At 44.4% G+C, this 14,557-nt stretch overlaps 1 protein-coding gene across 1 annotated transcript in view; it reads left to right on the forward strand.

Moving 5' to 3' along the window:
• LOC143126072 (serine/threonine-protein kinase BRSK2-like) overlaps nt 1-13,787 on the forward strand; it is a 92,700-nt gene extending 78,913 nt beyond the window's left edge. Inside the window, exons 14-19 of the mRNA XM_076287991.1 lie at nt 1,554-2,235; nt 2,769-2,817; nt 4,364-4,487; nt 4,813-4,993; nt 5,196-5,285; nt 13,549-13,787. Of these exons, the coding sequence (XP_076144106.1) occupies nt 1,554-2,235; nt 2,769-2,817; nt 4,364-4,487; nt 4,813-4,993; nt 5,196-5,285; nt 13,549-13,787 (1,365 nt within the window). The remainder of the gene's footprint in view (nt 1-1,553; nt 2,236-2,768; nt 2,818-4,363; nt 4,488-4,812; nt 4,994-5,195; nt 5,286-13,548) is intronic.
• Nucleotides 13,788-14,557: the final 770 nt, after the last annotated feature.

Below are 14,557 nucleotides of genomic sequence, written 5' to 3' on the forward strand. Positions count from 1 at the left end.
CACACACACACACGCACACACACACACACACACACACACACACACACACACACACACACACACACTCAAACTAGACTGCTTTTTTACATCTGGGCAGTTAGGATGTAACTGTCACATGGATAGTCCATCTTGAGCCTCAGTATCTCACTATAAGCTGCCCAGTGCTCAGTCCCACCCCACTGGGCTGTGTTCAGTTGGACAGGGGATGCAGTCAAGCTGTACAGCCAATAGCCGTTAGCATAACCAAGAGATCACATCTCAGTACAGCCAATAGCCGTTAGCATAACCAAGAGATCACATCTCAGTACAGCCAATAGCCGTTAACATAACCAAGTGATCACATCTCAGTACAGCCAATAGCCGTTAACATAACCAAGTGATCACATCTCAGTACAGCCAATAGCCGTTAACATAACCAAGTGATCACATCTCAGTACAGCCAATAGTCGTTAGCATAACCAAGTGATCACATCTCAGTACAGCCAATAGCCGTTAACATAACCAAGAGATCACATCTCAGTACAGCCAATAGCCGTTAGCATAACCAAGAGATCACATCTCAGTACAGCCAATAGCCGTTAACATAACCAAGTGATCACATCTCAGTACAGCCAATAGCCGTTAACATAACCAAGTGATCACATCTCAGTACAGCCAATAGCCGTTAACATAACCAAGTGATCACATCTCAATTGGAGCTAATTGCCATGTGGAAGAGAGCTGTTTGGTAGTTCTGTCAGTTAACGTGCCGGTTATAATTGTGTTTGTTTTGGATTAAAGACACACACACACACACACACACACACACACATACACAGTTGTGCCATGCATAACCAATATTACATATTTTGTGAGCAGTGGTTCTTACAGCAAAATGTTTCTTTACTGGCTGTAAGAGCAGAGCGGGACCGATGTACTCATGCAACCCATCAGCTGAAGTAACTGAGCACTGCTGATGGAAATGTTCTAGTGAAACTAAATATCAGGGAATACGTCATGGGATGTGGGTCACATAGTTTTATTTTTGGATGTAGATCTTAATTCCACCAAGACTGTCGGCTCAGACATTTGAACGCCCTGTCCTTGGTTCTCTTGTCTATCCCAAGTGTGAACAACATTGAATTCAGATTGTCTAGTTAAAGGTTTCAGTGACTAACTGTCACAGTATTGTAACTGCCACTGGCATCTGTAGCATCATAAGGCTTCAATGAAATGCTTCTTTTGGGAGGATGTTTCTTGCTTTGGTTTGCTTGTAGGAATGCTTGTTATTTGAAACACCTCTTTTAGTTCTTTCTTCACAGCCTCCGTGCTTCCAGATTGGCTGGATTCACTGTTAGCCTGCTCTGATTGGGTGGCTTTGCTGAAAGGTCTGTTCTGATTGGCTGACTCTGCTGTAGGCTGTGCTAATGGCATGTCTTTTTTTGTTTCTTGTCTTCCTTTCTGCACTCCCACCTTCTGCTGCTTTCTGTGTCACCTGTGTCTGTCGTTTCCGAACATTTCACTCCTCATATTGTGTGTGTGTGTGTGTGTGATGGTGCATGCGCTCCTGGTAGCCTGTGCGTCGCTTTTTCGTTCCGCCCCAGTCTCCCGACTTCTGCCAGTCGCCCAACTGCAGCCCCACGCACTCCCCGCGCGGCGGGCCCCGCCTGAACGGCAACGGCCCGCTTTCCCCTCGGACGCGCATCCCGTCCCACGGCGACCCCAAAACCCAGACGCTCCCGGCCAAGCCACGCTCGCCCCACAAGCCCCTGCAGACCACACGCTCCAACCCCCTGCCCCACACCGGCCCGCCCCCGTCCCACGCTCAGTCGGAGCCCTCCACGCCCTCGTCCCCGTACCAGCCCCTGCCCTCGCCCATCCTCCACAGCCCGGCGCGGGCGCGCCGCTCGCCCCTCACCGTGCCCCCCAAGCTGGCCATGTCGCCGCTGTCGCCCGTCTCGTCCCTGTTGCCCCTGTCGCCGGTGCGGCTCCACCGGCTGCACCCGGAGCTCACGGCCAAACCTGTGCCCCCCTGCCTCCTGCCCCAGGTGACACCGCACGGCTCGCCGCGCGCCAGCCCGCTGCCCACGCCCAAGGGCACGCCCGTGCACACGCCCAAGGAGAGCCCCGCCGGCACGCCCAGCCCCACCCCGCCGCCAAGCCCCTCGCTGGGGGGCCTGCCCTGGAGGACGCGCCTCAACTCCATCAAGAACAGCTTCCTGGGCTCGCCACGCTTCCACCGCAGGAAAATGCAAGGTACCGCTGCCATGGGAACAGCAAGATGGGCTGATGGGATAGAGAGAGGTGTACTACACTGTCTGCACATACAGGATTGTCTTGTCCTTCTGTTCTTTTTTATATTTCTTACTTTTTAGGGGTGGAGGGTAGGGGTTGATTGATTTTTTTTTTGTCTTTGTATAGACCATAACATGTTTTTGAAAATTCTAATGAAAATGGAAAGTTTTTTCTACAGAAATAAAGCATAAGAGTTACCACAATCAATATTTATAACATTTCCAAAGATACTGAAATCAACTCAAAAGTATTTTTTCAATAATAAATTACAAATGAAATGAATTATTCAATTATACATTATAACATGAAATAAGCATTCCCTAATTATTTTCTATTCAATTTTAATCTATTCTATTCCGTTGTACTTTATTACGTAAGATGAAAGCACTATGTAAAGCGTAGTGTGATTGATTGAGGTTAATGTTTTATCTGCGTTGGTGAGATGGTGTCCCTTATATAACCTCCCACTTTCTCACACGTGCTTCCCTCTGCAGTTCCCACCCAGGAGGACATGTCCAGCCTAACGCCAGACTCATCACCCGAGTGAGTCTCTCTTTCAAACACACACACACACACACGCATGCATGCACTCCTGCAGTATTGAAAGCATAATAACAGTCTAATGCATTCTCTAGGCATACTGTACACCAGGGGTTCTCAATTTTTTTGGTGCCAAGGACCCCCTGTGGGGGAGAAAATATACCGAGGAACCCTTCAAAATTGTACAAATTAAGCATGCCATTTGTATTCTCTGAAGTTGGGCCAGGTTCACAATCATGTGTTTTCTGGCAAGTGTGTAACTTGATCTGTCTTTTGTCAACATTTTGCATCACTTGATGGTCTGACTCAAACATTTCTCCACGTTCATCAGCTAGCTAGTTGGCGAATAAACCATTTAATAAATTAACCATCTGAGCAGCAGTAGGAATCGTTCTTCGTTAACTGATTCAAGATAAATGTTAATGTGGGTGAGAGCAAACAGACACAATTTACTTTAACTTTACTTTACTTTACACATATCTGACCATGTTTCACATTATTTAAACCAGTTGTTACCAAAGTTACTTTTCAGATGTTTGTAACATGGCTGAAATGGGTGTAAAAGCAAGCTAGTGGATCTGTTGTGCTGTACATGCCTTGTGTTGCCCACCCTCGGCCTCCTGTGTTTGTGGAGGCCCCTCCAGCCGGTCCCACAGCTCCTGGGGCTCAGCAGTGCGACTCAGTGTGATGCTTCTCAAGTCCTTCATGAATGTTTTAAATAGCTTAGTGCTTTTACTCGTGGTGTTGTTTTTAAAGCCTTACATGTGGTGTGTGTGTGTGTGTGTGTGTGTGTCGGTGTGTGTTTACTGTGTGTGGATTTGTAACCATCACAAGGAGTTGAATTTTGGATTTTGTAAAGAAGGCTTATCTAAGATGCATACATACACACACACACACACACGCACGCACACCAAACACACACACACCACACACGCACACCAAGCATGCAGGCACACACACACACACACACACACACACACACAAACACACAATCACACCGTATCTGAATTTGCCGTCAGCATAAGGAACCAGAACATAGCACTAGCATTAACCTACGGACCTCGGTATGTGAATGCTTCCCTGTACTTGGTGGTTTGTGTGTGAGAGTAAATGCTAGCAAAGCAATCTGGGTTTGCGCTGAATCTGCTGCTGGAAGCCTACAAGCCACAGACAGCAGCTAAAGCCATCAGTCTGCCTCAGGGATGGGTTTACTGCAGCACCAAGTGCTCCCAGCAGTCTCTGTGCACAGCTCACATACTCCCCCTGTTGGCAGTTGCAGATGATTGCACCATTATTTTGCCTACCTATTGGATGGAATATGCAGAAAATATTGCTCTTGAAATAAGATTGCAGTCCTTTAATCTGCAATAAAAGGGTTTTAATGAACAATTGGAGAAGTACTTCTGTTAAATAAGTATCCTCATGTCAGTGATTTAAACAGCATCTTAATTAATCACACTTAGTCTAATAGTAGCCCATGAGAGTATATTCTGTTATCTGAATATCCAAGTGCTAATTGTGGCTATTGTATTTCTGGCTATCTTGACAGGCTGGCTAAGAAGTCGTGGTTTGGCAACTTCATCAGTCTGGAGAAGGAGGAGCAGATCTTCGTGGTGATCAGGGACAAGCCCTTGAGCTCCATCAAAGCAGACATCGTTCATGCCTTCCTCTCTGTAAGACATGCATTGGTTTTTCATTTCATTTTTCGCCACTTGGTTTGTATTATTTTTTTCCAACTCTTTGCTTCTACACTGGTATTTTAGTGATGTTGTAAGCTGTTTTTTAAAATTTCATAATGTCTGAATACACTGTCATCAATTCCCGTAGGCTATTGGCTGTATAAGATGATGAACAGTACTGTATATGGTGTTATTTGAGTGAACAATGTCAATACAGTAAAAAAGTAGTGTAAATATATTGTAACAGAAGATTATAAATACTTTCTTTCTCTTGCTCTCGCTCTCGCTCACTCTCTCTCTCTCCATCTTTCTCTCTCAGATTCCCAGCCTTAGCCACAGCGTCATCTCTCAGACTAGTTTCAGGGCTGAGTATAAGTCATCCGCAGGGCCCGCCGTGTTCCAGAAGCCGGTGAAGTTCCAGGTGGACATCACCTACTCCGAGAGTGGCTGCGCCCAGAAGGAGAATGGCATTTACTCGGTCACCTTTACCCTGCTCTCAGGTACACAGGAGTGTGTGTGTGTGTGTGTGTGTGTGTTTGAATCATAGGTGATGTTTTCCTTCTTATATTACTGTTATTTTGGGTTTGCTTTATGTGAGCACTAGTGGAACAGCAAGCTCCATGAAAAACATTGATGTTTTTTTTTTGTGTGTGTGTGTGTATGTGTGACTCTGTCTGTGTGTGTGTGTTTGTGTGTGTTCAGGTCCGAGCCGGCGTTTTAAGCGAGTGGTAGAGACCATTCAAGCACAGCTGCTAACCACTCATGACCAACCAGGAGTCCAACAAATATCTGGTGAGACTTCTCTCTCTCTATATCTCTCTTGATCTTTCTCTTTATCCCCCTTCTCTATAGGTCTCTTTCTATTTTGCTCTCCTTTTATCTCTTTTTCTCTGTATCTCTCTCCTTCTTCTTCTTCTTCTCCTTCTTCTTCTTCTTCTTCTTCTGGCTTGCTAACACTTGCATGGCAGCCCCATTGCTCCTGCAACAAAGCACAAGAAAAAAAGCACGGCAAAGACCCACAACTCACATTAGCACACAGCACCACACCTCACTCCACCCCCAAACCCTACACAATTTGACCTTTGACCTATAAGAGTGCATCACAGCTGATTATCTACACACCCTATCTCACCACAACAACATGCCACAATGCACTGCTTGTTTTGAGTACATCTTCAAACAACTGAAGAATGATTTGTTTTACGTGTGTTGCTCTTATATTAAGCAGACAAATGCTAAAATACTTTTTTTGTTGCAATTTTGCAAACGTATTACTTTTTTCTCACTATGTTTATGATATTTAGTCTTACTAAGGAATATGTTTGTCTCTCATAGCCAGTGATCTATGACATTTCAACCAACCAGCGAATCAGGAAATTATTTGATAATGTTAAACTGTATTTAGCTTCTAACTGGTTTGAATCCTCTTGTGAATCTGTGTCCCATCTAGCAGACATTTGAAAGTCACTTCTAGCAGGGCAGCTGACTAGACAAGAGAGATTTCACCCTTTCTACAAACGTTTCAGTGTTCAGACTTTTGACTGTGCATGCAATTTGATAACAGCTCCCTCTTCTGGCAGGACCAGTAAGAACATCCATTTATGTAAAGTGGCATAATAGCTACTGGCATAAGACACAGAGGACAGTGAAACAAATAATGCAATAGAAAACTTTGAGGGACTGTAGCCTACAGGTCTGATGCAGAAATCTCTAACAGGTAGATCAGTGACACTCAGGGGGTCCTCACAGTTACTCTAGGGGGTCTGTCAAATACAGTAGTTTGAACCCAAATTTTTTCCATCCAAAAAAAGGATTACAAAATATGTTTGAATCTGTCAACAATTGTTCTTTTCAGTGTTACAGTGTTGCAGTTTTACATTATTGCAAAGTAGTTCTATACTTGGCAATACATTTGCCCTACACATTGTTTTTGGCCTGGTTTAATAAGCAAGGCAATTTGATTATGATATGTAATAGGACGTCCCTCAACGGTGTCACCAGGGGTCCTTGGCCTGACAAACGCTGGTCTATGTTTGGTCTAATGCATGCGCTGTCCATGCGTCTAACTACTATGACACAGAGATTAAAAGGAATAACTTAGATGACTTTCTAATCTTAGATTCAGCCAGTTGCATTCCAGGCTAGATAAGACAAAATGGACACCCAAATGGATTGTTGGAGCACTTATCAAAAAATGCATTGCCAGTGGCATGTGTCTTCTTTGCTGTTTAAATCCACTCCTTTTCCCTCACCTTTTTTCAGTTTCTTTCTCCCACTGGTGCTCTCATCCTCTCTTCATCACTTCCTCTTCCTCTTCCTCTGTGCTGCCCCTCCCTCTGCTTTCCCCTGTGTGTTCGGAATGCTGTGTGTGCCTGTGTGAGTGGATGGAATGGCTTGGGCTATGTGCACGCTTACAACACATTATGCTAAGCTTCAAGTCGTTTGAAATGTATTTTCTTGTGAATATCATTTTATGCAAGAGTTTATGGCAATATTGGTTTAATTGTGAAGAGGTGTATTGTGTATTATTGTGATATGGTACCCAATATCCAAGTATATTATAATCCAATACACACACACACACACACACACTCAGTTTTTATCCAGAGGACCTATACAGGTAAACAAATGCTTTCCTTTATATAGGAAAACAAAGAGAAGTGCTGCGTTTGAAGTGACAGTATTTCTTTACCTGTCACTCTTATAAGATCACATTTACAATCCAATTTAAACTTCCTGGGGTAAATGTGAATAGTGCCATACCAGGACATAAATGCCTTTCTGAAGTATCTGATGGGGTCTGTAATGTTGAGGGTAACCCTCCCAATGCCCCTCCTGTTGCCCCAGACCCGTGTCGTCGCGCTGAGGGGCAAACAGGCAGACATCCCAAGAGTGGTAAGACCCCCAACCCCCATTCTGTACCCCACCCACCCCACCCTAAAGACTTTAGGGCATCATGAGCTCTGACATCAAACTGTCATAAGCATGTCTCCAGCCGTCTCAGTTAACATCTGACAGACACAATGGGGTTAACTCAGGGGAAAGAAAAACGTGAGCCTCTTGCTGCGGGTCCTAAATTGCAGCAGAGTACACTAGTCGAATCCCAAGCGCACAAGCCGTGAGTAGCCCATGAGTAGCACCCAGTATTGGCAGATGTTGACTGGGAGGGTGTGGGTGGAGGTGGGGTTTGGGATTACAGACATACTTATGACTTTGTCATGTAGGATTCATGGTGGTATCCTCTACCCCTTCAGCACATTTTAATGCAAGTGACACAATCTTTTCCTGCTGACAGGTTGCCACTCACTCAGCCCTTAGACAGGAGCACACATATTAAACACATCTGGGCACGTCAGAGTGAGACCCACCTCACACTAATGAGGCCACACTAACTCTGCACTCTGTGTTTGTGGGAATGTGATTTTGTGTCCACAGTTTGATAACCTAACCTGTATGTGTAATCAAGACTACAGATGTGTTGTTGGTGTTGCGTGTGTGTTGAGTATATCTTCCGACAGCGTGTACACGTGTGCGGGTGTTCTATATGTGCATGGGATATTGCCTGTACGAGCATGTGTGCTCCTATGTGTCCACCAGATCACTGTTGAATTCAACGTAAGAATGCCTAACAGGGCCTCTGAAGGGTTGCACTTAGTACACACACATACACACACACATACACACACACACACACATTCACACACACACGCGCACACACACACACATATACACTCGCACACACACACACACACACACACACCCCTGCCAGTGAGCCCTGTATAATGCTGTTATAAAACACTTACATTCAATTAGTGGCTAAAACCGTATGCAGCTGTGATAATAATAACCACTGCAGTATTTCATGAAAATGCCTTTGTGGTTTCTGACAATCAGATACACCGAAAATGGCAGGACATATTTCACAGTATAAAATTTAAATGACTATGCAGTGGGTCTAGTAATGGTATGCTGATGGAGTTGTTTTATAACAGCAATAAAAACCCTTCAGAAAATGGGTATATCAGTGATGAGAGATTTTTGCTGGTAATACCCACAGATCTTCCATTTTGACGCCTAAACAGAAAGCTCTGTGTAAATGCTTTGACTGCCAATGGTAGCCTCTGAGTGTCAGGCTACTGTGCAAGTCATGACTGAAAAACACTGACTTACAGTACTAACTAACTCTGAGTGATGTTGTGAAGATTACACATTATTAGGGGCAGCCCTGGCCTACTGGTTAGTGCTCCGGACTTAACCGGAGGGTTGCCGGTTCGAACCCCAACCAGTAGGCACGGCTGAAGTGCCCTTGAGCAAGGCACCTAACCCCTCACTGCTCCCCGAGCGCCGCTGTTGTTGCAGGCAGCTCACTGCGCCGGGATTAGTGTGTGCTTCACCTCACTGTGTGCTGAGTGTGTTTCACTAATTCACGGATTGGGATAAATGCAGAGACCAAATTTCCCTCACAGGATCAAAACAGTATATATACTTATACTTATACATTACAGTTAACTCAGTGTCCACAGGGACGATATGGGGTGTTATCTTCTGTCTTGTACAGTTGTTTTTTTAAAAAAGGTTTTCCAAATCTCTCATGCACTATGCCCATTCCACTTAGGCAAGACAATATGGAGACTCCACGAGCCACGGCATCCATTCTGCCTCCTGGCTGTAGTTCAGTAACTAGATTGGAAAGATGTCACAATAATGCAGTTTTGCTGCCATACCTATGGTCTTTGTTATTTTACAATCTGATTTTCCAAATGTTTCAAAAGTATGGCAGAAAGTAAAGTAGTTCGCTGCAAGAATGTTGAAAGCTATCTTACGTAAAAACAAAACTACCTAAAATGGTTTTAGTCGAATCCGAGTGATTTGGCTGTGTTGACTGTATAGTACGGTGTCTTGTGTAATTCCGCTGGATTTTCTTGTAAAAATTGTTTTTTTTGCATATTTTGCTAGTATAGAGTCTAAGGAACAAGATTTTTTTTGTCTTCAAATTTTCACGATCCATTTTCACACTTAGATGACATCATCATTTATATAATGCATAATTAAGACTGGGACTACTATCACTTGGGGGTCAAATGTGAGAAAACACTGGTAAAGAGGGTATTCTGCCTAATTTTTGGGTGCTGATTCTGAATATCATATTTACTTAGCTGATTTTTTAGTTTTAAACCTACTAATTAGCATTTGCGGCCTAAAACTGGCCTCCATAGGCAACATAGAACGGGTGAATAGGGTAAAAAATTTAACTCCTTGATATTCTTATGAAACTTTACTAGTTAATTAGTTATGTAGAGACAATATTTTTTTGCATTACAAGTTTTCTGAAAATATATGTTTAAGCATGTAATTTAACAATATCTCATTAATTATGCACTAATTTGCATACATTTCAATTACAGACATCTGAATATTGGATAGTTAACATTGAATGTATACGTTCAGGTTTGCCTTCAGAACTTTTCAGATTCAGAGCCTTAAAAGAATGGCTTGTTCAAGCACCAGTCCTAGGTTATGCCGATTTCAGTCGTCCCTTTATCTTAGAGACGGATGCATGCCATGCAGGATTGGGGGCAGTTTTGTCACAGGAGAAGGATGGGTTACAGCGACCAATAGCCTTTGCTAGCCGGGACTTGCGGCCAAGTGAGAGGAACATGTCAAATTATAGTGCCATGAAACTCAAACTCCTTGCAGTCAAGTGGGCAATCACAGAAAAAAATGTCAAGTATCTCCTGGGCAACACGTTCACCGTGTACACTGACAACAATCCCCTCCAATACTTGCAGTCAGCGAAACTGGGCGCTCTGGAACATTGCTGGGTTTCTCAGCTTGCCCTCTTTATTACAACATCAAATATTGTCCTGGGCCAGCTAATTGCAATGCCGATACCCTTTCTAGGCTTCCCACAAGCCCCACTAACACTTTGCGATTTGTGTCACACGGCCTGGACGTCCCCCTGCCGCTTGCCATAGCCAACATGCAAGCCTCAAGTGCACCTATCCAAGACTCTTGGATGACAGAATCTTGTATGGTGGACACCATCCCTGGTCGAACCAAAAGAGACCGGAAAGTCCTGCAAGGGACTGATCCCTGTATTTCCAGATACCTGTGGTTTTGGTGACAGGGACGACCACATACCCGTATTTCCAGATACCTGTGGTTTTGGTGACAGGGACGACCACATACCCGTTAAGACAAGTGGAGTGAACCAAGGGAAGTCCGCAATTGATAAAGCAGTGGTCCCAGATACAGGAAGTGGATGGGACCTTGTACCGAGCGATCCAGGCTCCTCCTTCCAGGGATCCAGTGCTGCAGCTTTTACTGCCAAAGGTGTTGCGAGTCAAAGTGCTCACTAGCCTACACAACAACCATGGCCATCTGGGGGTGGACAGGACCACAGATCTGATATGACAGAGGTGCTACTGGCCCCAGATGTGGCATGAGGTGCAAAAGTGGTGTTCTGAGTGTGAGCACTGTGCTTGCTAAAGCAAGACAACCCAAGCCAGAACCTTCTTGGGAAATATGCTAGCCCCTAAGCCTTTGTAGATAATCTCCATTGACTTTACTCTCTTGGATTGGGCTAGCACAGGACAAGAGAATGTTCTGGTAGTCACAAATGTTTTCTCAAAGTTTACCCAGGCCTTTCCCACCCCTGATCAGAGAGCTTCCACCGTAGCTAAGATTCTAACTGAGAGATGGTTTTATGTGTATGGCGTGCAAAGGAGAATCCACTCTGATCAGGGGAGCAGCTTTGAGGAGGAGCTGTTGAAACACCTGTGTGACACCTATAACAAAGACTAGAACCACCACTTATCATCCAGAGGGGAATGGTCAATGTGAACGTTTCAACAGGACACTTCATGACTTGCTCAGGACCTTACCCCCTGAAAAGAAGCGTAAATGGCCCCAGTTGCTCCCTCAGCTCCTGTTCGCCTATAATACCACCGTGTACCAGTCCACACAGCACTCCCCATACGAGCTGATGTTCGGTCAGAAGCCACAGTTACCAGTCGACCACCTACTTGGATATACTGGAGGTGACCACAGGGTCAGTCCACCGACTGATTGGGTGGTGCAACATCAAGAGTACCTGACTTCTGTCTATGCTAGTGCTAGGAGACACTTAGAAGAGGCTGCGGCATATCGTAGGCATGGTGGTCCTAACACTGTAGTCCTCTTCAAAGTGGTTGTATGCACATCCCACCTCACTGAGGCCAGGTGCAGGACAAAAAAGCTTATCAAGGAAAGAAGAGTAGTTGTCCGCACACTGCCATCATAACACATAACGCAACGTTTCGACCCACCAGGGTCATCATGAAGACCCTGGTGGGTCGAAACGTTGCGTTATGTTTTTAACTCAATAAATTTAGTTCGTCTGGGAGATTGCAGTGTGCGGTCCTGACACTGTACCCATATTACCACCTGGCACTCTAGTCTTTTTCTAGTGGGCAGTGGTAGTGTAGTGGTTAAGGAGCTGGGCTAGCGTGCAGTAGCCTGAAAGTTGTCGGTCGGTTCAATTCCCGGCTTTCACTGTTATGCCCTTGAGCAAGGCACTTAACCCCAAGTTGCTCCGGGGACAATGTGATCTCTTGTAATATAGCTGACATACAGTATGTAAGTGACTTTGGTGTCTGCTAAATATATGTAAACTCTTTTGCAAGAACCATTTTCATGGTCGCCACAAAATCCAGGATACATGGGTGTCTACCAAGTATGAAATTGTGTAGTGTCTTGATGGAATTGGCACACACTATAAGATCAGGCTGTATGGGGAAAAGGGCCCCCTTAAGACGTTCCACTCATAATACTGCCGGACAGCATTCAAACCCCTTCCACCTCCCACAGTCTGTTTCACATGAGTTCTCTGCCAGTGTAGCAGAAGTAAATATTCTCCCCGTCCCCTTCAAGCCTTGGCAGTAGATAGGTATGCTACCAGGATGGTGAACTTTAAAGACAGGTGTGTATGCAGAAAGGCTGACCTGCAGCGCTGGCGCACACGTCCACCTGTGGGTGGTGATCATATACGTAGCTTCCTCTCTGGGAGAACACAGCCGGTCATTTGATATTTTTGCCGCATGGGTGTTTGTGGTTGTTGTTGTTGGAAGAACATGGCTTTATTCTTAATTCTAAGACTTCATTGCTTCTCTCGCACGCCCGGCCTGTTGGCTGTGGATAACCCGTAGCTTTTAAAGAGAGCAAATGCACATGGTTTAGTGTCTGAGCAATGTTTTCCCTTGAGTTTTTTGTTTTTTGTATTAGTTCAGGCTGTGAGAGGGCCATCCGTGGTTTGTCTGTTTGTTTGTACCTTATATTCTTTTGTTTGTTAATTTTGCCTACTGTTACTTAACTACCCATGCCTATGTCACCTGTGTTGCCTGTACTATTATTATTATTATAGATTATTTCCAAGACAAATTTCTCTTAAGGTAGACAATAGAATGACATGACAGGTCAAGGAAAGCATCAAGAAAAGCAAAGATTAAGAAATCGTTTTTGACATAGGCAACAAGGGTGGAGGTGTTTTTACACTTTTCAGACACTCAAAGTTTGAAAACTATGGATATTGTTTTAGAACCAACAACCTTTCTACATTATCTGGGGGTTTTGTGTGCAAAAAGTGGAATTAATTGTCAAAAAATTAGAAGAAAATGTGAAAATCACTTTTCGGACTAGATATAATCGCTTATTTTAAAACATACAGAAAAAAACACTAAAGATGGATCGTGAAAATTTGAAGACAAAAAAAATCTTGATCCTTAGACTCTATATTAGCAAAATATGCAAAAAAATTAATTTTTACATGAAAATCCAGCGGGACCCTATTTTCCAAACACAGCGTACTGTACTAGTAGCTGAGTGTAGCATGTGTGGTGATTTTGGAGTGGCATGGAGTCTCTTGCCGCCTTGTGCTCATCCTTTGTCACACCCTCTCTTCCCAGAGAATCTCATTGTTCATTTGTTTGTTTGTTCTCTCTATCTGTCTGTCTTTCTCTCCCGCTCTCTCTCTCTCTCTCTCTCTCTCTCTGTCTTGTCTTCTCATTTGTGCCCCCAGGTAGTCCGTTGAGTAACTTCTTTGACGTAATTAGGCAGCTTTTTTCAGACGAGAAGCACGGTCAGGCACCACGCTCCCCCGGCACGCCCAGCAAGCACGGGGCTGCCAACAGCAGGAGGCCAGAGCCCGAGTCCTCTGACTCTAAGAGCCAAGCGGGCAAAGACAGGGCCCAGCCTCCCTCGCCCACGCCCTCCCCCTCCCCCGCCCCCTCCCCCGCTGGGACACAGGAACAACCTTAAGAGAGGGGATTTTATAGTAGAGGACTAGATTTCCAAAAAGAAAAGAAAAGAGAAATATAAAGAAAAAAAGAATAAAGATCATAAAAGTTAAATCTAGGAAATAACTGGTTGGTTTGAGCTACCAACAATTTTTTTTTGTATAATGATTGGAATGAACTGGAACTGTAAGCAAATTTCTGTTTTAAAGGCACAGGTGCAGTCTAACCTTCCCCTCATTTGTTTTTTATTTGTTTTTATTTGATCATTGTTTTCTATTTGTCTCCTGTACACAGTTTGGTGATCGCTTGGCTTGTTTTCACTACCAGGAATTATCCAGAAAACGTATTAAAGTTCCACCCCTGCCATCTCAAGAGGACACTTTGACTTTTAAGGCAGGAGGTTCCTAAGGACAAACACCCATCACAATGTTTATACATGTCCCCACCGTGACTCAGAGAGAATAGCCATTATGTGAAACAAAATGTACATACCTCTCCTTTGTCCTCATTATGCATCATCAAATACACTCTGCTGTGTGTCCCATTGGCCGTAGCAGATGGTCTGCACTGCTCTCCCCAACATCCTCCACCCTCTCCCTCTCCTCACCTGCTGGATTGTGGACGACAGAAGACTGGGAGAAAAGCCTTAAGACAAATATGTTCTTCAAGCACATAGTCTCTCTCTCTCTCTCTGTTTTTTCTCTACCCTACACATGTAGGCATACACACACACACACACACACACACACTTGGATGTATAAGGCTACAAGAAGAGAGAGAATGTTAGCACAG

Source organism: Alosa pseudoharengus, unplaced genomic scaffold (genome assembly GCF_046254945.1).
Source record: "Alosa pseudoharengus isolate Yale_2024_CS ecotype anadromous, Long Island Sound unplaced genomic scaffold, YU_APseudo_1.1 YU_APseudo_1.1_scf_16, whole genome shotgun sequence".
NCBI lineage: Eukaryota > Metazoa > Chordata > Actinopteri > Clupeiformes > Clupeidae > Alosa > Alosa pseudoharengus.